The sequence below is a fragment of the Neopelma chrysocephalum genome, unplaced genomic scaffold (assembly GCF_003984885.1).
Source record: "Neopelma chrysocephalum unplaced genomic scaffold, ASM398488v2 Primary Assembly neopelma1_84, whole genome shotgun sequence".
Lineage (NCBI taxonomy): Eukaryota > Metazoa > Chordata > Aves > Passeriformes > Pipridae > Neopelma > Neopelma chrysocephalum.
This window is the reverse complement of record NW_020897746.1, coordinates 2,450,831-2,478,687: the sequence shown is the minus strand read 5'-3', so window position 1 is coordinate 2,478,687 and position 27,857 is coordinate 2,450,831. Positions and strand designations below refer to the sequence as shown.

At 43.6% G+C, this 27,857-nt stretch overlaps 1 protein-coding gene across 1 annotated transcript in view; it reads left to right on the top strand.

Moving 5' to 3' along the window:
• LOC113971560 (protoheme IX farnesyltransferase, mitochondrial) overlaps positions 1-27,857 on the top strand; it is a 107,624-nt gene that overhangs the window by 65,992 nt on the left and 13,775 nt on the right. Inside the window, exons 5-6 of the mRNA XM_027691630.1 lie at positions 6,579-6,649; positions 25,671-25,903. Of these exons, the coding sequence (XP_027547431.1) occupies positions 6,579-6,649; positions 25,671-25,903 (304 nt within the window). The remainder of the gene's footprint in view (positions 1-6,578; positions 6,650-25,670; positions 25,904-27,857) is intronic.

The window sequence follows — 27,857 nt, the reverse complement described above, 5'->3', positions numbered from 1 at the left end:
GAGAAAAAGCTATTTCTAATCCTTAAAATATTTGCCTTGCTTTATTTTCATATCTTGAAGACAAACAGGTGCTGTGTGCCCTTTATGATTCTCAAATATACAATCTCCAAGCCAGCAATCTCTAAAGCCTCCCCTTGTTTGTACAATTAGGGTGGGATTTTCAGAATCACTCAGTGTTGGTCTGTCTCTGCTCTCATTGAAGTCAAACTGCCATTGACTTCAGTGAGAATCGTGTTAGATCAGTGCATGGGTGCTTTTGAAAATCCTTCCCTCTGCATTTTTTTCAGTCACATCTGTGTACAATTGAGTAAAAAGACCTTTGTAATATGCTTTAATTATTCTTTGTTGTTTTCATATAAAAGTGATTGAAAGGAAACCAGAAGGAAACCTATAATAATAATGTTGACTTTGATCTTATTTACCATAAATTATATGTTATGTTTTTCTTCTCTGCTTATGTAATTATCTATTCCTTTATGACAATGTAAGATAAATCACCAAAAACATGAAGAATAGAAGTAATTAGGTAATATGGAGGGGAAGAGGAGTCGCAGAGGAAGGAACTCGTGGTCTGATGGGTTTCCAGTGCTCCTTACAGGTTTCCTTTGGCTGCCTGGGAAAATCAGGAGACTTCATGTGAAAGGCTAGTGCTGAAACCTGATGAATTTGGAGTAATGGCTTTCTGGGTGTCACCTTCCCAGGAAACCTGAGGTTATTGTCCAGGTATCCAGGCTCTGCTCTGCCCCTCTGTGCTCTCCGCCCAATTTTGGTCCACTCACATCTGAATTTGTGCACCTTTTTAGTTTCCAGCCTGTGTTTCAGTGGTGTTTCTGGTTAACTGCTTGCTCATGGGCAATGCCAAAGAAAACCAAAGAGAATCAGAGCTTACTGTAGCACAGAGGAATTGGGAGAACCCCAGAAGCACCTAATTCAACAAGACCAATATTTGCAAGACCTGCCCTGAACAGCCCAACTTTCCCCCTGGCTGGAGGTACTCAGTGGAGTGCTCAAGTGGGCAGCTGTACTGGGTTTTATTTGTATGGTGTTAAAAATGTTTGCTTGAGTCTGTGGGAAGAGATTTTAGCTGAGGAGGAGCTTTGGCCACCACCTGTAGCTCATCTCCACCTTCCCATGTGGTGCAAGGCACAGAGGATCTTGGAGCCCAGCAGCATTTCAGTGCAGGAGGAGGCGACTGTCCTTTGGCAACAGCCTCATCTCTTTGTTCCCTCATCAGCGCTGTAGGTTCACCTGAACTGCCCTTCAGAGAGAAATACAGAGATCCAGGGGACAATTCTGCTGGCAAAGAGCACATGGAAGCCTTCTCAGTTGCAGGGGTGGTTTTGCAATGGCAGGACCTCTGAGTTGCCTTGAATTAAATTGTCTTTTAATAGCAGGGTTCCATTCTGTCTTTAGACTCACGGGCTTATCGGTTCTGCTGTAAATATGTGTTTAGCATTAGAGTAAAATGTTATGTCAATACATGGCACACTGGGTGCCTGTTCCAGCCGCTGCTGTTCCCACCACGTGTCACCGATTAGAGCTGGGCCTGGCCGGGGGCCAGGCTGGTGCTTGATACACTCTAAATCCAGAGTGGCCTAAGAGAGATGTTTATTAGCTGGAGTGTGGCTGATCTGTTTGATAAACTCCGTGGCATATTGTTCCTCTTAGTGCACTCTGTTGGTGTTTTTGTGTGAACAGGAGTGAGGGTGTTGGACTGCCATGGTGCAGGAGTTACAATCCCTCCCGCAGGAATGACCACGGATGGCAAATGCAGTGTGTGCTCAGGGCTTTGTGTCTGCTCCACTGGCCTAATTAACTGCAAATGGTCAGGTCACTGTCCTGGAAAAGTTAATAGGTGGTGTTGGTGTTCTTCCCCCAGAGGGTGGTTGGCACTGCCCAGGCTCCCCAGGGAATTGTCACACCCCCAAGGCTGACAGAGCTCCAGGAGGGTTTGGACAACACTCTCAGGGACAGGGTGGGATTGTTGGGGTGTCTGTGCAGGGCCAGGAGTTGGACTGGATGATCCTTGTGGGTCCCTCCCAGCTGAGGATACTCTGTGGTTCTGTGAGGTGATGGAAGCAGCAAGAGGTCTCCCTGTGAAGGCACAGGACACCCTCTCACCTTTCCCTGTCGTTGGTCCTGGAAGTGCCGGCGTGTCATAACGCCGTCTATGCGAGGTGATACTGTGGAAACCTTGGCTTAGTCCTAATAAAATTATTAATCTGGGAGATCTGAGTGCTCATCTACCTCCTGCATGCACTTCTGCTTCCAGGAGGCAGCTTGAAATTAAATGTTCTTTAACGTTTCACTTGAAAACAAAGTGGAAACCAATGTGAAGAAGCTGAAGGACAGAAGCCCCATGGGTGTAAACAGCTCAGAGCAGTAATGTGACAGCTACTCTAGGAACTGGGAGATGTTTAAGATATAATTACTGTATATTAACAAGATGAGATCTGCACAAAGAGCCTGATGAGCCTGCCAGAGAAATAAACCACAAAGTACTGGCTGGCCTGATTTATTTTTTTTTCCACCGTCATGTTTTAAATGTTCATGCATGCTGATTAAAATTTAGGTTGGGGTCTGCCGAGCTCTTGCCAAGTTTTGTCACTCAGGGCTTTTTAGATGCTGTAGATTTAACCCTCTGTCTGCCCTTTTGGTGGCCAACTTCCCAGATACCAAGGGCAGATAATATTCTGCCGTGTCCAGCTGAACCGATGCATTCAGACTTCCTGAGGAAAAAGCCTCTTGAGTGCTTCTAAAATATTTATTTATCCAGGAGTCATCTTACTGAATTTACTCTTTGCTAAAACAGGCAGGGCTGTGTTGGCCTGGCATGAGATAATATGTTTGACTTCACTCTTTCATTCCTATGGAATGATATTTGAGATGCACGGGTTTTTTTCGTTTTTTTCTAGAATATCAGGGGAAAATAATTTCGAGTGGAGAGAGAATTTTGCTGAACATCTGGGAGCAAAATGGGAAAAGTTTGATAAATGGCATCTTGCTGACATGTAATAGCAACTAGCTCAGTGAAGGAATCTAGGGCATTGCAAATAAAAGGATTTTCCTTAACTGTAGTTCAGTTGGAAATGTAGCTCCGTGCGTACACTTGACAGTAACAGATTATTCCGATTGTCAGATTTAAAAAAGCGAGAAAATTCAGACTGAAGTCATGCAGTAATCTTAATTTCAGGAGCAGCCGTGTCTGTGTGTAGAGACAGACATTTTTTGATGACTTAAGTCAGCAGAGGAGATTCTTGTTCAAAATTTATATTCTATTCAGAGGTTGACTACTATATTAAATATATATGGAAATATTTCACACACTGAGCATGGCATTGTCAGGTTATCCTGATAACTGCATGTTTAAATTCTTTCAGGTGTTGACTGTCCAACTGTTCTTCATTGTAGTCATTTTGTGTTTGAGACACGTGACGTTTAAAACTTGCACATTATTTTGATTTTATCCATCTCACAGGGATACCTTTATCCATGAGCTTAAGTGCTCTCAAATGAGCCAGAATCTCCTCAGACACACAAGTTTAAACTGGAAGCAACTCAGAGCAGTCAGACTTTGCAAACAGAAATCAAAACTGTGACTTATAAAAAAACCCCAAGCATACCCCAGATATTTTCCAGAGAACAGACTTGAGCTCTATAGAATTTTTCCCTTGTATTGCTCTACCAGTCTGATGTCAAATGACATTTTTTTCTTCATTTACTGTAATTGTCCCTGAAATGTAACAGTGAAACAAACCATTAGTAAAACGCTGAGCTGTCAGGAGCAATCACTGCCGGCGGATCCGAACGGGCGCTTTCCCCGCTCCGAAGGTGCTCGTTGCTGTTTCCTAGGGAGGTTCTTTGTGAAACATCCAACACTTCCAGGGCAGTGTGGTAGTTGTGAAGATCCAACCACTGCAAATCAGCCACAGCAAACAGTGGACAAGAAATTCCTTGTCATCTGCCTGCCTAAAAATGACTGAAGAGCTGCCCAGTGCTGTGTCACAGTGCTCAGGCAAAGCAAAAGATGTGTGAACCTTCTCTCTCTCTTTCTTTTTTTCTTTCTTTCTTTCTCTCTTTCTTTCTCTCTTTTCCTTTCTTTCTTTCTCTTTTTCTTTTTCTTTCTTTCTTTCTCTTTTTCTTTTTCTTTCTTTCTTTCTTTCTCTCTTTCTTTCTCTCTTTTTCTCTCTTTCTTTCTCTTTCTTTTTCCTTCTTTCTCTCTTTCTCTCTTTTTCTCTCTTTCTTTCTTTCTCTCTTTCTTTTCCTTTCTTTCTTTCTCTCTCTCTTTCTTTCTTCCTTTCTTTCTCTTTCTCTCTTTCTCTCCTCCTTCTTTCCTTCTTCCTTTCTTCCTTTCTTCCTTTCTTTCCTCTCTTTCTTTCTTTCTCTCTCTCTTTCTCTTTCTCTCTTTCTTTTTCTCTTTCTCCCTTTCTTTCATTCTCCTCTTTCCTGTGAGAAACTCTTGACTGAGCAGCCTGAGTTTGCTTCAGGAATATCAATAATAAAGTTGGAAGGCTTTGAGCATTGGTAGGGATTGTAGTTGGGTTGGGTGCTCCTTTCCAGACAGAGGTTTACTGGGAGCAAACCAGCGACAGGACAAGAGGAATTGGCCTCAAGTTGTGCCAGGGGATGTTCAGGCTGGGCATCAGGAAGAATTTCTTCATGGAAAGGGTGGTCAGGCATTGGAAGGGGCTGCTCAGGAAGGTGGTGGAGTCCCCATCCCTGGAGGTGTGGACATGGCACTCAGGTGGGGATTAGTCACGGGTTGGACTTGATGGTCTTGGAGCTCTTTTCCAACCTAAATGGTTCTGTGATTCAAACCACCAGCCAGCTCTGCCACACAGATGGAGGCAAAAAATTTTAGTGAATTGAATATAAACTAGTAATTGAATTCTGCATTGGTGTTTTAAATTTCCATGCCTTTATATGGCACCACAGATTGAGAATGTTGTGGGCTGTGTTAGACAGGGTGATCCATGGGGATCAATGGGTATCTGATCCCTGCTGCTCTTGCAACACGTAGGAGCAACAGCAGAGATTCCCAGTTGTTATATAGTCATTACTTCAAGGCAGTAGGTGGGAAAAGTGGTTCCATGTGCCTGGAAATGGAGCATCTTTCCCTTGATGTCCACCCGTAGGGCTCCAAATGGTCCCTGTCCATTGATATTCCCCCGGGAATGCAGCCCCAGTAAGTAGCAAGAGCAGTAATGTGACACTGTCACAATGAAGATGTTTGTTAATTGTGTCTTTTGTAGCATAAAATGTTAAATCAGCTTGCTGGAATAACATAGATTTTATCATGTAGTCATTTATCATATATAATCACCTAAAATCTGTCTGCAGTTTGGCTACACTGAGCTATACTGTCAGTCTGACTCCTTGGAATTATGATTTGTTATGGTGCTTTTCCTACATATTCACCATAATTGGGATCCTACCCCAAAACCTCAGACGTAACGTCAGTAGAAAATACTCTTTGTATAAACACATCCTACACTTTCTGTAAGTAAATCTCTACTTGGTATTTGTGTTGTTATTTTGCACACGTAAAACTGAATGGCTTTAGAGTTGCCTGGATGGCAAAGTGGATTCAGCTTTTCCAGTAATATTCTTATTAAAAAAAAAATCCTCCAGGAGCCTGCAGGAATTCCAAGCAGATAGTGACTCCTGAATTTTCCCATAGGCCACGTTTAAAGTCAAATTAGGTTGTGACATTAAATAACACCATATGGTGTGTTCACTCCCTGCTGCTCCAACTGGAGACTCGGTGCAGTTTCAGTGGCGTTTTACAAGGGTTGATTGATTTTGGGGTTGCTTATGGGTTCTTGGAAAAAACCTTGGTGTTTGTCTTTAAAGACCAGAGGAGAAACATTTGCAAGGGCTGTTTGTGTTAATATAAAACTGGGGGGCTCAGCCTGGAGAAAAGGAGGCTGGGGGGGACCTTCTTGCTTTCTACAGCTCCCTAAAGAGGTTGGAGCCAGGTGGGGATTGGTTTTTTCTCCCAGGTGAGAAGTGACAGGAAATGGCCTCAAGTTGTGCCAGGGGAGGTTTTGATTGGATATTAGGAGATTTTCTTCACTGAAAGTGTGGCCAGGCATTGGAAGTGGCAGTGGAAGTGGTGGGGTCATCATCCCTGGAAGCATTCAGAAGATGTGTGGATGTGGCACTTGTGGATGTGGTTTAATGGTGGTGGTGCTGGGTTTATAGCTGGACTGGATGATCTTTTCCAAGTGTAACAATTCCATGATTCCATGATGGGTGTGCACGTGTAATTGTGTACATCTAAAAGCTGTGTCAGACCTGCCAGGAGAGGGATTTGGAATCAAACTCTGCTTCGAGTGATGAACTCCTGGGGTCTTGTGCAAACTCCTTTTTGTCCTCCAGGTGATTTTCTTTCTCGGGGACTGCCAAAAGCATCAGTGCAAACTTATCAAAGCTCCAAATTCGCGCTGTATTCCTGAACCTTCAAAAATAGAGATTAAAGCACCTGCAGATGCAGACAGGACATTCCACACATGGCATGTTTTCCGGGATCCTTTCATTTTGATTGTTCCTTTCTTTTTTTTTTTTTTTAATTACAGTTCTTTGAGGTCCCGTTTGACTCAAACATGAACAGGACAAAGAACAGGCCGCTGGTGCGAGGACAGATCAGGTAAGGCACTGCACACCTGCTCTGGCTGAGAGAAATGAGCTTCACGCTGCTTTTATCTGTTTCCAAGTTTCCCTCCCTCTTCAGATGACGAAAAATAGCACTTTTAAGACAAAAGACATAAGGAAGAAACACATCTCTCTCTGTTCTTTGCTATTTCTTCATGTTTATAACTTTCATCTGAGGAGTTTGGGCAATCAGCTGTCCTGGAAAACACAGAATTTCTCAAGACAGCTGAATTTCCCCTCGTGTTACATATTTCTTCGTGTACCATGAGATGGCTACGTGCGTGGTGTGGTAGCACACAGTTATGTTCCACTGAACTTCTATTTTGTAACAATAAATCTTCAGAATTTCCCATCTAAGAACAAACACAAAGATGTATGTTGTTTTTAATAGTCACATTTATCTCTTGGATCGCAGATATTCGTTTGAGACTCCCAGCAGAGTGGGACTATTTTCTTTAGTGGTTTGTAAAGGCCCTGTGTTGTCTTTGCCTATTTAGCCGGGTGAAAACTCAAAATTGTGGCATCTCGTGGAATTAATGTGAAAATTTGTCATCATTAAATTTATCATACTCCGTAAGTAAATTCCTCCCACCCCAAAAAGCAAAGAGATTTCCTTTAGAAAAATAAACCCTCTTCATTCCCTCTGTTTTTTGGATTATGTATCGGTTCAGTCTCTCAAAGGCTGTTTGCCAGCTAAAAAAGCAAAGTGAAAAAGAACATCAAGAAAAAAACTTCTAACTTATTTGCAAACTGAAACTGAAGGCCCAATTCATAAATGATTCAACAAACAATTTTAGTATTGCGTTTCCATGATTTGTGCCAAGGATTATTTATAACAAAATTATGTTTTCCCTTAGGCTTCGGCGAACAGTTGGTCCTGTTTCTTTCTGTGTTTTATCCATCACCTTTGGAGGACTGAAAAAAACCGTGATAGATGAAATTACAAGAAAATTGAGACAAAATAGTAAAGTGAACCTTGGGGGTAAATTTGCTCTCATGGTAAATAGTTAGAGCACTTCAATAAACTTGTTCTGATTTGTTCTCGGAGATGGTGCTAATTACAGATTCCTGAGTTGAGTTAATTTTATTTAAAAACATATTTTAGGGACCACTGCAGTGAGGGCATCTGTTGTACATACAGTAAGTCAGGCTTAATTGTGCAGTTCAGGGGAGCTGCACTTCTGCTCCCTTCCATGTGGTCCTTTAGCCCTGGGAGAAGGAACACCTGTTAGGAAGAAAGATGATGGGGGATTGTGATTTTTATTATTTTTTTGTTTTGTTTTTATCATAATCTACTCGCATGGCTTGCAGTGCTTCTGGAGTCAAAAATATAACTAGGTAACTTTCTGTCAAGTTTTGATTCAGAGAAAGCCATTTATTTTATGTTTCCAGTGTCCTTAAGTGAACTTCACTGTCGTCTGAATGCGCCACAGATTGGCAAACCCATATTTCATGGATTTTCTTGCTTCTCCCTCCCCTTCATATTTGCTTTCACCACAAAATGGTAATGCTGGGGACTTTGTGTAATCACTCCTCAATCTATCTACCTGACTGTCAACAGCTAATTTAAAGTTCTTTAAAGTGTCACTTCCCTTGAATAATGCTGCCCTCGCTCCCTGCAGACCCTGGAACACGCAGGCCTTGACTGGGGTTATTCCTTCTGCCAGAGGAGAATAATCCAGTGCAAGTGATCTAACCTTGTTACGTTTTGCCACATATTCCCTGGTGTTCCTTGAACTCTTTCTTTCCTGGCTGATTAAATAAAGCCCGTAAATGGTTGTGCTAAAAGCAGGCAGAACCAGACGAGACAGGGGTGGATAAACAGTACGTAAGAGACTGGTGTCTTGGCTCTGGGAAGGGATCCAGAGAGCTTGGGGTATGCACGGAGTTCTTGCCCAAAATTTGTCTGACATTTGAGTTTTGACATTTTCTTCTCTTTAGCTGCTTCATTTCATGAAATACTTGATGGTTTTTTAATTCTGCTGCATTACAATATCTGTGCTGTCCAGTGCAAACGAGGCATCATCTTCTGATCCGTCTTCATTTGCGCTGTTTGTAAATATATTCTGATTTCCCTCCTTTCTTTTTCTGTCTTTTCTTGCTTTCTGGTTATTTGGCATAGTCCTTGTTGCAGAACTGGTCAGTGTGAGTAGCAGTTTTTGTCCTGAGCTTGAGATTCCTTTTGAAGAGAGGGAAGGCTGTTGACTCTCCATCATGTTGGCTCTGCAGCTCCTTGGAAAGGCTTTTGGGGGTGGCTTTGATGTGAATCTTGCCCGCTGAGAAACTGCACTGAGGCCAGGGAGAGTTTTTATAGGGGTTGTGCCATCACCACATAGAGGATTCTTAGATGCTTTGAGTTCAGGCCAGAATCAAACTGGCAACCCCCAGTGAGAGGTCCTTGGAGTTACTGAGTCATCCAGTCCTGGGATGAGCTGGAGTCTCCATTTTAGATAAGTTAATTCGTGGAACTGGTTTGTTAGGAGATGTTTTGCGTTTGCAGAGAATTTATTTCCATGTGTTTCACTTTGTGGCCTCCATTTGCAGCCTCAGCTCCAAGTCTGTTTAGGTTTAAGACCAGCTGTCAGTTCTAACTGACCTTGTTTCCAATGTTTCTCCCCTTCCTTTCTTCCTGAAGCCTTCGATGAGAGAAAGCACCACAAACCCCTGTCTGGGGGGGTCATTTCCCTGCATACACATTCATGTGGTTCCCAGATCCCCACATCAACCTTTTCTGTGAGTTACTGAGGACTTGCAACTTCTTTTGGGATCAGTGAGGAACCTCAGTAGCTTTTAGAGAAAAGCTCTGTGGCCAGGGCTGCACTGTGGGGTGTGGATGTCACCATGGCCTCAGAGATCTGGCTGGGGACAGTGTCATGGTCTTACTAGTGACACTCAAGAAGTGTCTCAGTTGGGCAGCTTTAGCCTGTCCATTGCTCCCTGTGAGCCAGTTCAGCAAAGATCTCTGGAAGAATGGGATTTGGAAGAGCAATTGTCCTCCATCCTTAGTGAAGCATCAGCTTGATGGCTGAAACAGTTATTTAGAGGCTCAGTGTGCCCCTGCTCTGTATTTTATATCCTTTAGCCTGGACAATCCATGCAGGCACTGACACAATGACTCTGCAGAGCTGAGGCTGCTGAATGTAGGCACTGGAGTACATTTACCTTATTTGCCAGCCCCAAACCCACCTCTGATGCCCCCCAGGGAATCTTCTGACACTCTTGGTAGACTTGTGACAAACAGCACCTGATAGTTCATTGACTGCTTGCTTTACAATGTCCTATTTAATTTGTAAGGCTCTGAAAAAATGTTCCCTTTGAGCAATGAGACGTAACCATCCTTATTCTCTATTCAGAGGGTAATCAGAGACATCCTGTTGCAAAAATAACAAGAGTAGACCCAAACACAGCACGCCACTGAGCACCATCCATCATTCCTGCCTGCCCACATCTCCTCCTCCCTCCTCTGACCCCTCAAGTCTTGTTTGGAAATACAAACAGCTTGAGATGTTCTTCATACTTGGGCTGCAGTGTTAAACTCATTGAGTGTATTTGTGTTCTGCATTATAACAACAGCTGATATTGGTTTTCCTGCTATTGAATTGGTTTTGTGTCATTGACAGCGAAAAATTTCATGTGCTCACACAACCTCAGATTCAACTGAAATGGCAGCAGCTTTTCCTGGTTTCCTGTTGGGTGTGATTTATTCCTTTGCTTTTTAAGGTAATGGATTTAATTTTCCTGCAGATTAATTTAAATAAATCTCCAGTATGAGCTGCAGTAGCTGAGGGAGCTTAACCTGGAGGATGACAAGTGTCCTGCTTCATTATGTTGTACAAAGTGACAGTTTTGATTGCCCAGAACTGCACTGTGAAACTGCTGTGGAAAAGTGGCTGTTTTATGAACTTAGGGTGCTGCTGGATCTGCTGTGTTAATCACTCATAAAAATCTTCAGAGCTGTACAGGAATAGTTTTTCATCTTAAAGATCCTGGGCCCTCAAACAGCACGTTCTAAATAACCAATTCATGGCCATGTGGACACTGCTCAGTTCTGCTCCTGTGGTATTTTGCACCTTTCAGCTGTTTTCTGTGCCAAGTCCTTTGGCTTTGGCCTCAGCAGTGGCTGCAGTGGCTCCCTGGGAGTGGGGCTGGGGCTTCTCCCTCACTTCACCTCCAGGTTTCTTGTCACCTGGACCATGCAGGGAGCCTTAGAGGATGGTCCAGGCTGGAAGGGATCTCAGGAGAGCTGTGGACTGATCTCCTGCTCACAACCAGGGTTGGCTCCAGGTCCTGTCTCAAAACCCTTCAATATAATGGCTTTAAACTGGAAAAGAGTAGGTTTAGATTAAGTATTAGGAAGAAATCCTTCCCTGTGAGGGTTGGGAGGCCCTGGCACAGGTTGCCCAGAGAAGCTGTGGCTGCCTCTGTATCCCTGGAAGTGTCCAAGGCCAGGTTAGATGGCGCTTGGAGCAACCTGGGCTAGTGGAAGGTGTCCCTGCCCACGGCAGGGGCTTGGAACAAGATAAGCTTTACAGTCCCTTCCAAGGCAAACCATTCCATAATTCTATGATAAAAATAACATACTATGGAATTTAATTATAGTCTCATTATGCTGAATATTTGCACTCAAGCTTGCTTTTTCACGTGCATTTAAGTCTATTAACATGGCAGAAGAAGGCACAACACAGATAATGCCTTGGATGACTCAACAGAAGTAAATCTCTGTGTTGTTTGGTGAATATTTTTTCCTAGCATCCCATTAACCTCCTCCCTTGGCAGTGCCCAAGGAGCTGTGTTCTGTCTATGGATTTCCCACTCATGACCACAGCTGATGGTTATTGCAGTTAATGGAGGCACTAATGCTTCTCCTACTTGTTGACATTTCTGAATGGAGCTTTGATCTGTCTCAGTTTAACCTATAATAAGCCAAACTTTTGAAGAATCAGACCAAAAAGAGCTCCTGTGCTAGCAATGTTTCTCACCAATGGCTTATATTTATGAACTGTAGTTATAACTGCAGATATGTAAGTTGGACATTCATGGGCACGTAGAAAACTGCAGCATGTCAAACTATTTATTCAAAAACACTGCCTGACTCGAGACTAGTTCTGTGTAAAGCTGAGTTTTCCACTCAGTTGCCTTTAGCAGACCTACAGTTACAAGTGTAACAAAACCAGTCCGGGCTGAAAAAAATGTGTGTGCATTTGAAAACAAAATTCCTGCTGTAATCACTGTGGATAACTCAGGGTAATTAGCTTGATTCTTTGCTTGCTAACACTAATGCAAATCAGGAACGTTCCTACTGATGTTAGTGGAGCTGCACTGATGTAAGTGAGGGGAAATCCATGTCCTGGGCTTAGGCTGAGACCTGCATTAAGCGTTTCCCCAGCCCTGGTTTAAGCCAGAGGTTTAAAACCTCCCCAGGGGTCTTGGTACAACTTGGGGTCCCATTTAGAGCTCAGCCCCTGCTTAGCTGGCGGCTCTGCTCCCTTGGGTGGTCATTTCAGACAGGTTTCATTCTACTTAAGTTAAAACAAATAAAACAAAAACTCCATAAATCTGCAGTTCTTGGAGAATAATCATTTCGAAGAGATCAGATGCTCGTTCCCTGCAGGGGAACATTCTGATATTTTGTTTAGAAAATACCTCATTTTAAAGGGACTGCCCTGAGATCTTTTTGAATGATAAAAATGTTTCTTTTTTCAGTGGGAGGCTTTCCTCTTGTTTAAACAGGGCACAATTCAAAGCAGACACCACCACGGCAGCCTTTTCAAGCATTTTTTATCCTACTTGTATTCAGGCTTTATTATTTGAAAACAAGTAAATGCATTCCTTCCCCACCACCACCCTCCTGCCTTCCTTTTTTTTTTTTTTCCACCCTGTGTTTTCCAGAAGCTGTCATTGCCTGTGTTTGGTAAACAAGAAATTAAAAAGGCAGCTTTATATTTTTGACATGTACAATTGCTTGTAAAAATGTACTTCTTGCCTTTTGAACAGCGGGGTATTTTTTTATTTTTTTCCTGGCACGGCCATGTCACGGAGAGGTGTGGGGGGGAGAAACCTTGAGGCTAAAACATAGTTTAATGAGAATAAAACCCACATCAAAGGATGGTCTAATGGAATGATATAATGCTTACTGTGTCACTTTCCCAAAGGGGATATGGATGACAGTACTTATATTTCAATTATCTATTCACTGCCTGCGTGGGATGTTGATTAAATGGTTCTAAGGTATTAGAGGCCTTTTGTAGAATGCACAGAAAAATGGTGATACTGCACATTATCCTCAGATCAAAATGTGTATTAGCAGGAAATTATATAGCTCTAACTACATATATATTTTGTTTCTTAGGGCGATAAAGAGGGTTGTTTTATTAACTCTGCATTTAAATTCGTTTCACTTGAAACGAAGCAATTGCCGGTTCTCCTGCCAGGGCCTCATTCTGCCACAGCTCCACACAGACATTCCTTTGCAGGCAGCTCTGTTTGGTAAATATAAATCCTGCAGAAACACTTGACCCCTCACGCCTTGCTGCTTTTCAGCTCAGCCGAGGGGCCTTTGCCCCCAAATTATTTCTCTGAATCTTTAATTGCGCGCGGGACGGTTGATAAATCGGGGGACATTGTGCCTCGCCCCACGGTAGGAAACATCCCAGATGCTCATGTATAAACCAGGAGTCACGGTGCATTTGGCTAAATAGCTGCTCCATCTGCTTGTGGGGAAGGCTGTGGAGAAGTGATACGGGCTCCTAATGGAGTTGTCTTATCCTCTCATGTCAGCTCCTCGCCGGGGGGTAGAGCCCCCGGAGCCAGAGGGGACCGAGCCATTGTGCACTAATCCTGCCACCTTTGTGTCCAATATGAACAGGCCTCATGGACACTGATTGGAACCAGTGCCTCTGTCCTTTTTTAACTGGCTGGTGATGAGTCATTTTCTCCAAAGGTGATGTTAAAGTGAGTTTTTACAAACGAGCAAAATGAAAGCTCGAAGCCCGGGATCCTTCCCCCAGCTTAGGGGCGGGTGCTCTCCTGATGGCTCTTCTTCCCGTGTTTGTCAAACATTTCAGGTTTGTGTTTGCAAATTTGGGCTTAATGCAGTCAAAACCCCAACACTTTGTTCCCTGTATTAGTATTGAACCTTATCTGGTTTAACCACAGCAGCATCATCACTCACCCCGTGCCAAGTGGTGTAGGAAATGTCACCGCTCAACAAGTCCATTATGGAGCTGCCTCTGATTAGAAGCTGCTATACCCTGAGATCTGTTTACAGTAAGTCATGTTAGAAATGCATTTCTCTTTGTGAAGGACAGAGTTTATCATGTCTCATACAAGTTATAACTTACACGTTATCAGCTTCACAAGTCAGATATAAAAGAGGTTTTTCTTACACTTTAATTAGCTGTGTGAACACAGATGCTTGCTTGCTGGTCTTTGTGACTAGAAAAGCTGCATTCCTGCAGTTGAGATATGTGGAGAACCTCTTTGATATGTTTTATTTATTTTTTATTTTTTTTCTCTAGGGACATAGAATCACAAGGAATATTAAATTATAAATCATGCTGGAAAGGAGTGTGAGCCACAGTGACTCCTATTGCTGCCCGTGTGACAGTAATTATATTCTGTTCATGCACTCTGATGGTGTATGAAGGGGTTTTTGGTTTGATTCAGTTTAGTTTTCCACAGAACATTTGTAAAATAAAACTCCTGATGGTAAGTGTAGATAAACTACCAAAATAATAATGCAGAAATCCCCAAATCATAGAGTCAATGGCCTGGATTGGAAGGGACCTTAAGGATTGTCTTGTTCCAAGCCCTCTGTCATGGGCAGGGATACCTTCCACCAGCCCAGGCTGCTCCAAGCCCTGTCCAACCTGGCCTTGGACACTTCCAGGGCTGGGGCAGCCACAGCTTCTCTGGGCAACCTGTGCCAGGGCCTCCCCACCCTCACAGGGAAGGATTTCTTTCTAACATCTAATCTAAAACTACTGTCAGTGTGAAGCCATTTGCTCTTGTTCTGTCACTCCAGACCCTTGGAAATAGTCTCTCTCCATCTTTCTTGTCAGCCTCTGCAGGTACTGAGAGGCTGCAAATAGGTCTCTTCTCCAGGCTGAACAATCCCAACTCTCCCAGCCTTTCCTCCCAGCAGAGCTGCTCCATCTCTCTGATCATCTTGGTGTCTCCTCTGGACTCTCTCCAGCAGCTCCATGTTCTCCCTGTGCTGTTCCCCAGGGCTGGAGCAGCTCTGCAGGGGGGTCTCACCTGAGGGGCAGAGGGGCAGAATCCCCCCCTCCCCTCTGCCCACGCTGGGGGATCAGCCCAGGGCATGGGGGGTTCTGGGCTGGGCCATGTCCAGCCTGTCCCCCACCAGCACCCCCAGGTCCTTCTCCCAGGGCTGCTCCATCTGCTCATCCTCCTGCGTAAAACACAACCATCCCCGTCCTCTTCACCTCTCAGGTGGGACATGGCAGGACTGCAGAGCTTGCTCTGGGATGTTCACATGCTGGAGATGCCAAAGCCATGTTTGCAATGGTGCAGAGGAATCTGCAGATGGGCAGGAAGGGTCTGGCTGAACTTGCAGTTCCTCAGGCTCATTTGCTCCATTCTCTTCCACTCACTGGTGTCTACAGCCTGATCCTGATTCCACTGCAGACCTTTGCTTATTGTCCTGCCCTCTATGACTGTAGGAAATAACTTAATTCCTTCATTTTCCTTGCTCCTGGGAATGTATTTAGTCAGTGTTCATGTGCTGAGATGACTGGACTATCTTTTCTCTTTTATTTTTTGAAGAGCAGGTTGATAAACACTCCAGAACTTCAGTTTTCTCCATCTGAATAGGATTGAGATCTGGCCTGAGACTTCTTTATCCACTGCTTTCCAAACCTTGGCTGAGGGCTCAGCAGAAGCACATGTTAGATTTAATCACTCTAAATCACAGAAAAATGTTTCTGGAGAGACCATATTATCCATCCTGTTTGTCAGCTGGTGTCTGGTGCTTAAACAAAGGGAGAACTGAGATTTTGAAGTAAAATGAATGGATCACTTAACTGCCATGTTGCAAGGTTAGGTTTGTTAGGTTAAAGAGGAGGATTTAGTTTAAATATTATGGGGGACATTTTTCAAATTTACTGTAGGTTTGTCTTGTAAGCACTTTAAAAAAATATTTACATTTTCATGACTGCAGGGAAGCTGTGAATATTATTATTCACCCTTTCACTCCTACCTAACAAAGCCATATACCAAGGAGTGAGTTGACGCTCTGCAGGGTTGCTCAGGGTTGTTATGATTAACATTCTGGTGTGGATAACAAGTGTAATAAGAGCATAAACATTTTGTAAGTGTAGGTCCTTTTCATCTGTAATTTTTTACTTCCAAGTGAAGTGACGAGGCCCAATTGGAGCTTCTGCTTAATAACAAAGGGCAGCATAAAAAGTTTTCTTTCTGTCTGAACGTGGTGTTTGTGAACTGCAAATCTCCCTGGGGTGTGCTGGGCTGTCTCATCTCAAACCTGGGGTGCTTTAGGATCAGGCTTGGGCAGGCTCTTGAACCCATGAACCATGAAAAAAACCCAGATCCTGGTGTCATTTGCATGGAGTTAAACTGGTCAAAAGGGGAGCAGGAGATGCTCCATGCTAAGGGTGGGACTCCTGATTCCTCTTTCTTTGGCCGAGTTGAAATTCCTCTTCCCTCGTCTTGGCATCCAAGTGGAAACTTTCAGCAAAATCGATCAAGCCAATTTTGATTTACTCAAGCATAAAAAAGAGAGATGTGTCCCTCTCACGAAGAAATGATTCTTTTAAATCAGCCCTGTTTGTTTATGAGAGTTTTAAAGCCCCTCTCTCTGGCAGGGGAGACAGAACATCTGCAGCTGGGGTTCTTGAGGAGTGAGGGGAACTAATTGCCCCAATTTGGTTAAAATACGATGTTGATTATGCTTTTTTACAGTTGTGATACACAACCGTGGCAGGGCAGCCTGGGCTCCATGCTTGGGTTGTTTTTTTCTTTGGGAGAGAAATGAATTGACACAGGCAGGTGATATTTTATCCTGGCCTGGATTTATCTACACTAAATACACATTTGAGCGAGTATATCTGATAGCAACCCCTGAGCTGGTTGGAAGTGTAGAGCCAAAACTAAAAAAGGCAACTCCACCACGAGATTCAGCCCGGGATAGGTGTTTATCCATCACTGAGCTCCCTTTATGCCGAGTTCTCACTGTCCGACATTCCTTGGGAGATTTAGACATCACTCACTGAATCCTTCCCTGTTTCCCTCTGGATGCTCCAGCTGTCATTCCAAACCACCTCCAGGTTGGTGCTGATGGACCTGGCTGAGCCCTGTGGACAAAGGAAAGGCATTAAGGGCGATTCCTTTCACAGAGATTTGCATTTTAAAGGGGTTTGTTTGAGGTTCAGGTCTGTAAACTCTTCCTCTGCAGACACAATGTGTTGCACTCTTGATTTAAGTGTGTTTAAATGCTACCCATTAACCCAGCAGGAGGCTTTTTGGGAGCACCTACAAGTCTCCTGTCCCCTCTTAACACCAAGTTCCTCCTCAGCTCAGATTTTGAGTTACGAGTTGGGTTTAGAACTTTCCCACTATTTTCCTCATTTTTTTCCCCCTTTTTTTTTTTTTACATTTGGGGAATATTTACCAGAAAGCAAATCACAAAAAGCCACTTACAAAAGCACGAGCAGGCAGAACTGCAACGATTTTGTTCTGGCAGTCTTAAAAACCGTGTGTTACACCCAGTTAAATGGGATTTGATAGAAAATTCAGTACTTGTAGTACATGTAGAGCCTGATCTGCCACAGCAACATGTTTTTGGGGATGAGGTACCAGACATTGACAGAATGTAGATACTACTCCTTAACCTGTGAAGACTAAGTTAAATAATTCATTAAGGAAAAAAAAAAGACTTGACAAAGCTCCCCATTTGTTTGCACCTCTTAAAGGACATCTTGTCTGTCTGCGGTGGTAAATGATAGACAAGCTGTATTCTCATACTTGCAGTTGATGAGGAAAAATTGAATTCCCAATTAAAAGTGTAATTTAGTTTCACATTTTAGTTTTAAACTACCTCATCCTTCATCCCTTGTCATGACTCATGAACTTTCTTGCGTGACTGAAAGAGAATAAATGAATATCTATTAAGATCTTTCTCAACGTTTTTCCCTTAAAACAGTTCCATTTTAGCTCATTGATAGGTATTATTCAGTTTAATATAAACTTTGCAAGTTTAAGCCTCTATCAGCAGGTTCTTGGGCTTTTCATAATGTTCAGCCACAATATACCTCCAAAAGAGAATATCAAAAGTGAGAGTGTGAACTGCTTGTGGTCAGTAAAGCTCCTGACTGATGCTGAATTAGAAATATATGAAAGAAATAGAGGTCTGGCAATATGTCCATTCTGCCAATGTTAAAGCTATTTTTTTTCCTTTTAATTGGGAAAAAATGTCTCCTTGAGACTAATCCAATCTGTAATTGAAAGTTGTAGTTGAATGTAAAAATATTTTGCTTTGAGTCCTTAAAAATTGCTGCCTCAAAACTATACTAATTAGGGGTCATATGTATTATAGAATTCCAGAATGGTTTGGTTTGGGAGGGACCTTAAAGATCATCTAATTCCAACCTCCCTGCCATGGGTGGGGATGTCACCCACTAACTAGACCAGGTCATCATGTAACCACTTTAAATTAAAATTTCACATCAGAATGTGGATTTTTTTTTTCTTTTACCAGGTACATCCCCAGTCTGTCTGCAGAGCTCTTTGGGAGTTTTATCTAATGTTTTGCAAAAGAAAATTAGAATCATTTTAGTAAAGTCATCAGTGATGAAGCTACTGATCCAGGCAGTGTTGTTCCAGTTTCAGCTCCCATTAGCAGTGTTGTTATTATGATAGAACTTTTACAGCTGACAATGGTCATGAGTATGGTTTTTATTACTAAATATATAAATATGCAGCCTGAAAGGATTTGTGTGGAAAGTTAAAATTTAATTTCAGAGTTGGGAGATTGCCATCGTTCAGCGTTCTGCCACGATTACTGATTGCTTTTGAATGCTCTGGGCTTAGAAGCTGCAGGAGGGGATTTTTTTAACCTTCCATCAGAAATAACTTCAGGGACGCTACCGGTGCTATTTGGGGCAAAATGTGCCTTTTCCAGCGTTCTGGCTCCTTTTTGGCAGTCAGCTGATGTGGCGGCACTTGCGCCAGCAGACGACCCCGCTGCTGGTTCCAGGCACATGTCCATGGGGAAGCAGGGCTGGAAATCCCACAAATGCAGTCCAGATATGTGCTGGAAGATGGCCCTGAATCCCCATTACCTGAGTCACGGGGGCAGGAGGGTTTCTATGGAACCTTTGTAACGTCCTCGGCTACTCGTGTCTCTTCCAAGTGGGATGGGATTGCGGTTCCTGACCTTCCCTAAGTTTCTTGGTGGATCTCTAAAAGCTGCTGAGGAGGGTCCAGCAGTTCTTGGGTGCTGATCTTAAAAAAGGTAAATATTAAGTTTTAAAAACCCCTTGGCTGATGCTCCTCTGGCTGAGGGAGGTGCCCAAGCCATAGCTCAGTATGACAGTCGTGGTGACCACAGGCTCAGCTCCCGCCCTGGGACTTGTTTTTGGCAACTCCTAGTGTTGCCTGGCTGCAGGAATTGAGGAGATGCCAGGAGACGAGCAAAGCTGTAGAGAAGGATGATTTTCTGCATGGGTTAGGTGGGAATCCCCATGGACATCCTCTGCTCTTTCCTGACCGTGGGCTCCTGCGGCCGCAGAAACCTTCCAAGGGGTGGGACTTGCTTTGTGTAACCTCTCGTTGCTCTTGGAAAAATGTGAAACCTTCAGGGTGATGCTTTTGTCTGAGTTTCTAAGTGGCTTCAGAAGCCTTAAGAACTTCCAGCTGACCTGGAAAAAATTAGGAAGAAGAGGAGGGGGCTTCCTCCAGCAGCCTTGTACTGACGAGTAGTCTGGGGACATTTTTAGTACCTACAGATTCCAGAAATAATAAGCAACTTATGATGCTTCCTCCTGAAATCTGATTTTAATTATGGCTTTGGAACAGCGTTCATGCACTGGACTCGTATCTCAGGCTGTGATGGTGAAATGCAGTTGCAGATGAGAATCACACTTGTGTTCTTTGTCTGCCAAATCCCTTCTCCCGAGCTCCCACTATTTCCAGCCCGTCTGTGCGCGAGCCTGGTCCAGGCTGTTCCTCTTCTTATTGCAACAAATTGTTTTGACACTGTATGCAGATGGAATTTGAGCCCAGAGTAGCAATATTGAGATTAATCTGAGCTGTCAGTCTCACCTCTATTGTCTCACACTGTTTACCTGTGGAAGATGCTGAAGTCAGGGATAATTCAGGACCGTTTCTGTGGGTGAGTGAGGGGAGGAAGTGCGGTGATCCTGCTGAACCTGGGTCTTGGATGGCACAGAAAACTCACCAAAAACCAAACCCAGTTTTAATCTCATCAAAAAATAAGTAAATTGCAGTTTGATTAAAGGGCAGAATCTGTGCAGAGCATTTGCTGTCACTGAAACCCCATGCAGAGGAATGTGAGGATACATATTTGGCTTCATTTGGATGTGGAAATGACTCTAAATAAAGTTGCTTCTCTTCCCACCCTCCTTCTCCCCCAAGCCCATGCCTGGATTCATCCTTCACCATCCCTGTCCTGCTTATTTTAGATCATCACCCTGCATTTGGCAGAAGGGATCCCTGGCCCTGTGGCCCGAGGGACAGTTGTCAATAATAATGAGATCTAATACAGCATAATCAACTGGGAATTTAAATGTTCCAATCCATTAAGGTATTCCAGGCATGCTGCAGCTAAACAAAAGAGCGTTGTTGTTTGGTTTTTTTTTAGTTTGCCCTTTTAGAAGTGGGTGACGTGTCTATAAAAGGTTTTTGACAGACAGGGAGAAGACAGGATTTGTTTTATTACCTTTTGTATTAGGCTTTGAATCTGATTTTCAAATATAAGCACTTATGCTTCACCTGAAAAACACGCAGCTAGTCTTAAATGGTCACTTACATTCAGGCTTGTGCTTTTATGTAAATATGTTTGGCATGCCCAGTTTCCCATTAACACAAGGTCACAAATTAAGTTTCTTATGTATTTACATAACATCTGAACATGAATAGTACACAACTGCTGATTGCATGAATGTGCCTATTCAGGATTCATATGGGCTTTGTGTCTGCATTTGTATGTGAGTGTCAATCTATTCACAGGGATAGGTCGAAGCATTAGATGCTGATACAGGAATTTTCCATATTTCTAAATATTGATGGGTTTTCAGAGGGAATTGTGTCTTGCTCTTTGGTTGGTTTTCCAAAAAAAAAAAAAGTTTTTTTTAAACTTATTCCCCCTTTTTAACACTGTTTTTTAAATTGTAGTTCAAACTCTGCTTTGCCAGTCATCTTCACAAAGTATTTTGCCAAAGACAGCACAGAAAAGCCTGTGTAGTAGTGCCACTATTGATCCTTAGAGACATTAAGCTTGCTAATGCTGCTGTGAAATAGGTAAAATAGTACATTAATTTTATAGATGGGCAAATGCTTTAATTTGTTTTCCCCTCAATTTTTCCAAGTAAGGCTGTGAGTCAATAAGTACCATTATCCATGGCTCTGGAGCCTATTAAATAAATATATTTCCTGCACATGTGTGTAGGATCGTTATTTACGTACAACCAGAACATCTCTAAGTGGCAACTAGTTTGGAGATTATTTTATTACACATGGATTAAAATAGGCTGCTGCATTTTCCAAGGTCTCCTCACGCCTCTGGATGAGGTTCCATGTGGATGCCTTGTGATCATGTGTGTAGGGGATACCTGAATAGCACCCACATGGAATTCCTCCTGCCTGCTCCCGTTCCCTCCAACAGCTCTGGGATGTCCCTGACCAACAGCATCTCTGCAGACACCTCTGTGTCACCAGAAGTTTTGAGCTGAATGAAGAGAAACCTGAATCTCTTCCTCCTCCTCTTCCTCTTGGATGCTCTCACTGGAGGTGACTGGGGAAGGTCTGTCTTGGGTGAACTCTTTGGGAGAGAAGCAACAACGTATTTTCTTTGGATCAAGAAAGGTTCAATTATTGACGGGTCAAGCTGAAGTTCTAAAAAGCTTTTAGTTGAAGGTGGATGTCTTTCAGCACTGTTATTAGGCAGATTTTGGCATTTTCATTCCCAACAGAGAAGAAGAATGAGGCAGAAGCACCAGGTTTTGGTTTTCCTTTAGGAGGTGCCCTGTGTGGTGACATGCTGGGTATTTTAGAGCTGAAATTTGAAGAGAACTCGTTTGGCACTTGCAGTATTTTTCCAAAGTCTGATTTTAATCAGCCAAATAACTGAAACCAACTCCTCCCAAGAATCCATCATAAAACCTAGTTTCTTACTCAAGATGTTTGCTTTCTGAGCTAGCTCCTTGGCCAACTTTCCAATGGAAGATTGCCTCTTTTTCCCATGGGCGCGATTCCCTCAGCATAAGTGAACGCCCAAGTGAAATGGGGCGTGTGGACCAGCATCTGTCACCAGCCTGCACTTACTGCCTGGGATGGTTTGGGGGTGAGGGAAACCAGCTGAGACCCCTCAGCCACTTGTGACCACCACGTGAGAATTCCCTGGCACTGGTTGCCCAAGGCTCCTGTGGTGCACCCTGGGCTGTGTGGTGGCACGAGGAGCTGTGTGGGCATCAGGTGATGGGGCAAACCCAGTGACATCTCAGCATCACAGGCCTTTCTCCTGCTCCAGAATGAGATCCTGGTCTCCTGTGGTCCCTCAGTGAGATGTGGGCAGCCCAGCAATGGGCATTCATCAAATCAGTGAGTCTCACCCCACATACCTGAGTATTGACAGGCCTAATGTGAGCATGGAGATGCATAATGGTCCCTAGGAGACATCAGCCAGAAATCAGAATACCCTTTAAACTCCTGGGATTTAAACCTAGGCTCATTCTTGTCTTCTTAAAATCCTGGGAGTTACTGGAGCAGAAAGAGCAGCACCAGGGACTGAAATCTCACTATATTTTCCTTGAATGTTCTCTCTTTCCCAATGAGGAGTTGCTTATACTTCTCCTAGACTTTATAAATGTGACATATTTACATGAGAGTGATTTGAATTCTCCTCTGCCTTATGTTTCACCATAAAAGCAAACTCCTAATTTGTGGTTGCAGTGTCTTTGCACTGCCAAATAGTATTTTAAGGGGCAGAACTAACCAAGCTGAATCATCAGGTCACAGTTTGACTTTCTAATCTCAGTTGGAGTTTTAGGGACAGGGCCCTTGTAAGTCAGACAATTACTCTTCTTTGTTAAGGTAACACTGGAGAGAAGTAGAAAATATGATGCTTTCAGGGTATCTAAAATAGTTCAACTGCTTATGAGGAACAGCCCCAATGACTTGATGCCCTCCTGTGGGAGCATCAGGACTGTTACAGGCAGTAACTGCCTCAAGTTGCCCAGAGAAGCTGTGGCTGCCCCATCCCTGGAAGTGTCCAAGGCCATTGGGGCTTGGAGCAACCTGGGCTAGTGGAAGGTGTCCCTGCCTGTGGGAGGGAGGTGGACTGAGATGAGCTTTAAGGTCCCTTCCAACCCAAACCATTCTGTGATTCTGTGACTACGTGCTGTGCCTCCAGGAACTTCCCTTGAAGAGGCAAAAAGGAAGAAACTGAGAAGCAAAAGTGTGTTTTCATCCACCAGGAACAAAGCAACTTTTTTGAAGATCTGGGCCACGTAACTTCACCCTTCCCTTTTGAGAAAGCCTTATTTTTTAAAGTTTTTTTTCTGATCCATTGGTTGGACATGGATGTAGCAGACATCTGGGATCAGGGCTGGCACCACAGGGCAGTCAGTGCTGCAGGGAAGTGACGTGGGAGAGAGGCAAAGCTCTGGCTTTGCTCTCCCAGCCTTCACCTTCCCGTCCCACAGGAGAAATGGAGGGCTGGTGCCTGCTCGTGGTGTGCAGTGTTCCTTTGAACTGGAGACATGTAGATAAGTCTTCACTGTTGATTAGTGAGAGAAGTGCTCGTTGCATTAGATCAAACTGTGCCCTCGTTTGTGCCCGTGAGCCCCGCGGGGCCGATGTGGGCAGCCCGGAGGGTCACGCTGGTCTTTTGTCGCCTCGAGAGTGTATTGTGTGAATCTGGTGTTTACTGTCTGACTGTATTTTCTTCAGGAATCAGTCAAGATGGATTTGTTTAACCAAGCCCAGTCAGGCTTTCACTGCAGAGGGGCAACATCTACTGAGCACTGCGGTGTTTGTAGCCGGCACTGGGGCCATTTGTGGCACAGATTGTGCTTCGCTGCCTTTCTGCAAAAGAGCTCCAGGAGCTGCAGAACCAGAGGGCACAGCTCCCTGTGGCTCCTTCCCTGAAAAAAGCCTCAAATTTTACACATCTCCCTGTCAATGGGTGGCAATGACACACCCTTCCTCTACCCCCGTGTTTGAGTAGAGTAACACCGAGTGGAAACGTGCCCCGTGCGCGCTCCGTTACCTAAAAATCTGATGATGGCTTTGAAAAGCTGCATAAAATGTCAGTTTAATTCAAACTAAAGGCAGATCTTTAGCATGACGTTTGCTCATTTTAGTTCTTCCAGGTATTTAGGATCTCTGTACCACACTGGCCCAACAAAAGTCTTAAATATCAAAATTTGAATGGTAGGATTTTTTTGCTGATAAAACTCCCATAAAATTCATCCCCACCAGCAAATTTTTTGTTATGAGGGTTGGAGCAGCGCTTGCAACATGTATTTTAGGGTTAAGGATTTGGCCAGAGGGCAGAGTGATTGTAGAACACAAAGGCTGCATGGTTTTCAATTAGACAAGAGGTGTAAAGCTGAACTTCATGCAGAGACCTTTGTTGCAAACACACATATTTTGTGCTCCTACGTGGATTACAAGTGTGTATTTATCCACATGGGTTATTAAATGCAACTCGTTTAATGGCATTTTTCTCCCTTCCAGAGGTCTCCCACACCACATTATTTCTTAGAGGCTTTTAGTTCTCTCTTCCCATCATACCAACCACCTCGAGCAAGCACATGTGAGGAGATCCCCACCAGCAGCAAACATGTTGATCTGGCACAAGGGTCACAACTAAAGCTTCCTTAGGGTTGTGTCATGGTGTTCTCTGTGTAGTGTGGGTTTGGTAGCCAAAGAAAAAATCCTTGTTCTTCCTATTTGGATGTTTATTGTGGAATTTATTAGCAGAAGTTTACATAGCTCCAACCTCTCTCTGTCAGATTTTAACAGGAGTTTCCAGCCTTCCCAGAGCTCTCAGCTGATGTACGGTACAAATCCACAGAAATAATTTGCATCTCTGTGGTTTGCTGCTTTTGGCCAAACCTAAAATATCTTCGGTTAATTCCAGTCCTACTTAGAAGATAATCAGTTTTGATTCTGTTGCCAGCATTGCTTTGGGGTGCTCCCCCTGCTCAGCTCAGTGCATCAGCTAAATGGGAGTGTGGAACATTCAGCCTTTTTTTGCAGTAAAGCCAAAAAATACTTTATTCCTGTTGATGTAATTTTGCAATGATTGAATGTACTCTTTTTCTCATAAATGCTTCCTAATTTTGTGTCTAACCCTGTTGCATTTTGAAGGATCCCTTGGATAGCTGCAATCAGTTAAAAATCTGACAAGCTCCAACCCTTTTCATTCACTCCAAACCCTGAGTGCTTTTTCCAGAGGTTAAAATTTACTAAAATTAAAGTGAAGGAGGAAGATATGCTGGAAGCAGCAGTTCTCCATAAGGGCTGAATACCTGCAGGGCTTGGATTTTATTTGGTGAACACGGCGATCACAAGCTGAAGAATCGTTTCAATTGCAGAGCTGTGGGACGACTGGCTCAACTTTTTAGCAAGGCTTTCCTTCTTGGGGGTTCAAATGGGAAAATTTGGGCTGGGTGAGGAAAAAATTAACAAAAAGATCAATCTTTATTTTGGGGAGGAGGCAAAAGGAGCAGGACAGCAGTCATTCTCTAAGACCAGCTCTTGCTCAGCCTGTGCCTCCATCCCTCTCCCCACAGCCCCCTGCTCGCCGTCTGCTTCGCTGCCTCCTGCGGAGTCCCAGGAATTGCCCTGCTGACTCTGGGAGTGAACCCTCTCACCGGGGCCCTGGGAGCCTTCAACATCTTCCTCTACACGTGCTGTTACACCCCCCTGAAGAGGATGAGCATTGCCAACACGTGGGTGGGAGCTGTGGTCGGGGCCATTCCCCCCGTCATGGGCTGGACCGCGGCTACCGGGAGTCTGGATGCTGGTGAGTGGAAATCCCTTCCATCGGGGTGGGGGGTTGTAAGGGTAACTAAAAAAACCTACTCAAAAGGCAGTAAACGTTGTTCTTTATGCTTATTCACCTACCAGGCCAGGTTGGACAGGGCTTGGAGCAGCCTGGTCTAGTGAAAGGTGTCCCTGCCCATGTGATGAGCTTTAAGGTCCCTTCAACCCAAACCGTTCCATGATCCTGTGGTAGTGCTTCAGAAGCAGATAAATTCTGGTAACATTCTCCTTATGAGGGCTGATAAAGCAGCATGTCCTATTGGATGTGTGTTTAGACCATCTTAAAAAAAATCTAGAAGGAAAATAGCATCTTACGTGTTCACATGGAAGAAAATGTTACATAATTTCAGGATTAAAACCGTATCCAGTAAGATCCAACTTACAAGGAACTTTCAGCTGGAAAATTCCCAGATGTGTTTATTACTGTCTTTCCACAAGCCAGAAAATGTCCTGGGAAGATTAATTTATTGGTGTATTTCTTAATTGCCCATTGCTAAACTCTAAGTTATAAATGTTCCTTCCCTCCTCCTTGAAAAGCAAACGAAGATTTCTATTTTAGTAACTGTGAACCATTTTTACATCCCTTGTAAAACACTGATCTCTTCAGCAGCTCAACTCTGACACAATCAGGGCTTGTTTTTCCTGCCAGCTAGAAACTAAAGAATCAAAGTGGCTCCACAAACTTATAGTCTGAAGAAACTAATGAAGTACAATTAATAGGTCTGTTAAGAATTGCTTTAGCACACACTCGTCCCACAGTGGGGCATATTTAAGGCTTGAATAATACTTTCAACAGCAAGGCTTTTAACTCGAAATTATCAGAATTTCTGCAAAATCTGTTCTTTAGGCACTTCCTAATAAAAGTCAGTCTGAGTTGGCTTTGTGTCTACGTGTTCCCATACAGATCTAACCCAGATCTAGGATGAAAGATGGTGTGGGGCTTTTTTCCAACACGTGTGCTACTTCTACTTCGGTTGGACTTGATGATCTTAAAGATCTTTTCCAACTGTAACTATTCTCTCAATTAATTGAAAACACAAAATGTCTAATTTTAAGACCTTTATCATTCTGGCTGCAGATGTTTAGAACTTGGATCTAACACTATTTAGGGATTTCCGTGTTGGTTTTGGCACCACCCTGCAGAGTTGATGTCCAAGGATGACTTTCACGTGCCTGGGCTTCACCTGCAAAGTCCAGGCTGGAGGAGCTGGAGTGCAGAGCTGCATCTCACCAAAAGCTCGTGCTGTAGAGGCTGCACTGAAAGCCCAGCATGTTAAACTGGCCCTGATTGTCATTATCTTTAATTTGTCAACTTCCAACTCACTCTTTGAGACCTGTTTCACAGAGAGCTAAGCTGGCCCTGTAGGGCAGCAGGGAGCACCACTGGTGTCCCAAGTGAGCTCTGCCTCTCTAATTTACAACTAAATGTGGTTATGTGTCCCTGTGCCAGCTCTGCTGGGAAGGGGATGATCTCTGGCAGTGATTCCATCAGTGGAAGATGATCACTTTAAACCACCCAAGCAGACTTTTCCAGAACATGGTAATCTGTGCTGGTGTGTAGCCAGTGTGTTCTGGGTACCTAAAACTTCCTGCAGTCTATGTCAGGGAGGCCAGGCAGGTTGTTTGATAGACAAAGAGATGTTATTGAGGTGATACTGGTCTTTGTAATGAAGCACATCTGGGCAGAGTCCTGAAAACAGGGACTGGAATGTAATATTTTAGTGCATTTCAGTATTAAAAGAAATGGAAAAAATACCCCAACCCCAAACAAAGAAACAAACAAAAAAACCCCCACAAACACCTCTAAGGAGAAAAGAGGTAAATGTAAGAAAATTTAAGAAATGGCAATGTAGACACAATTTCAGTGTGAAACATTCTATTCCTGTGCCTGGCAGCATCAAATCCATGCAGGATACAGGGTGCATCCATGTGCA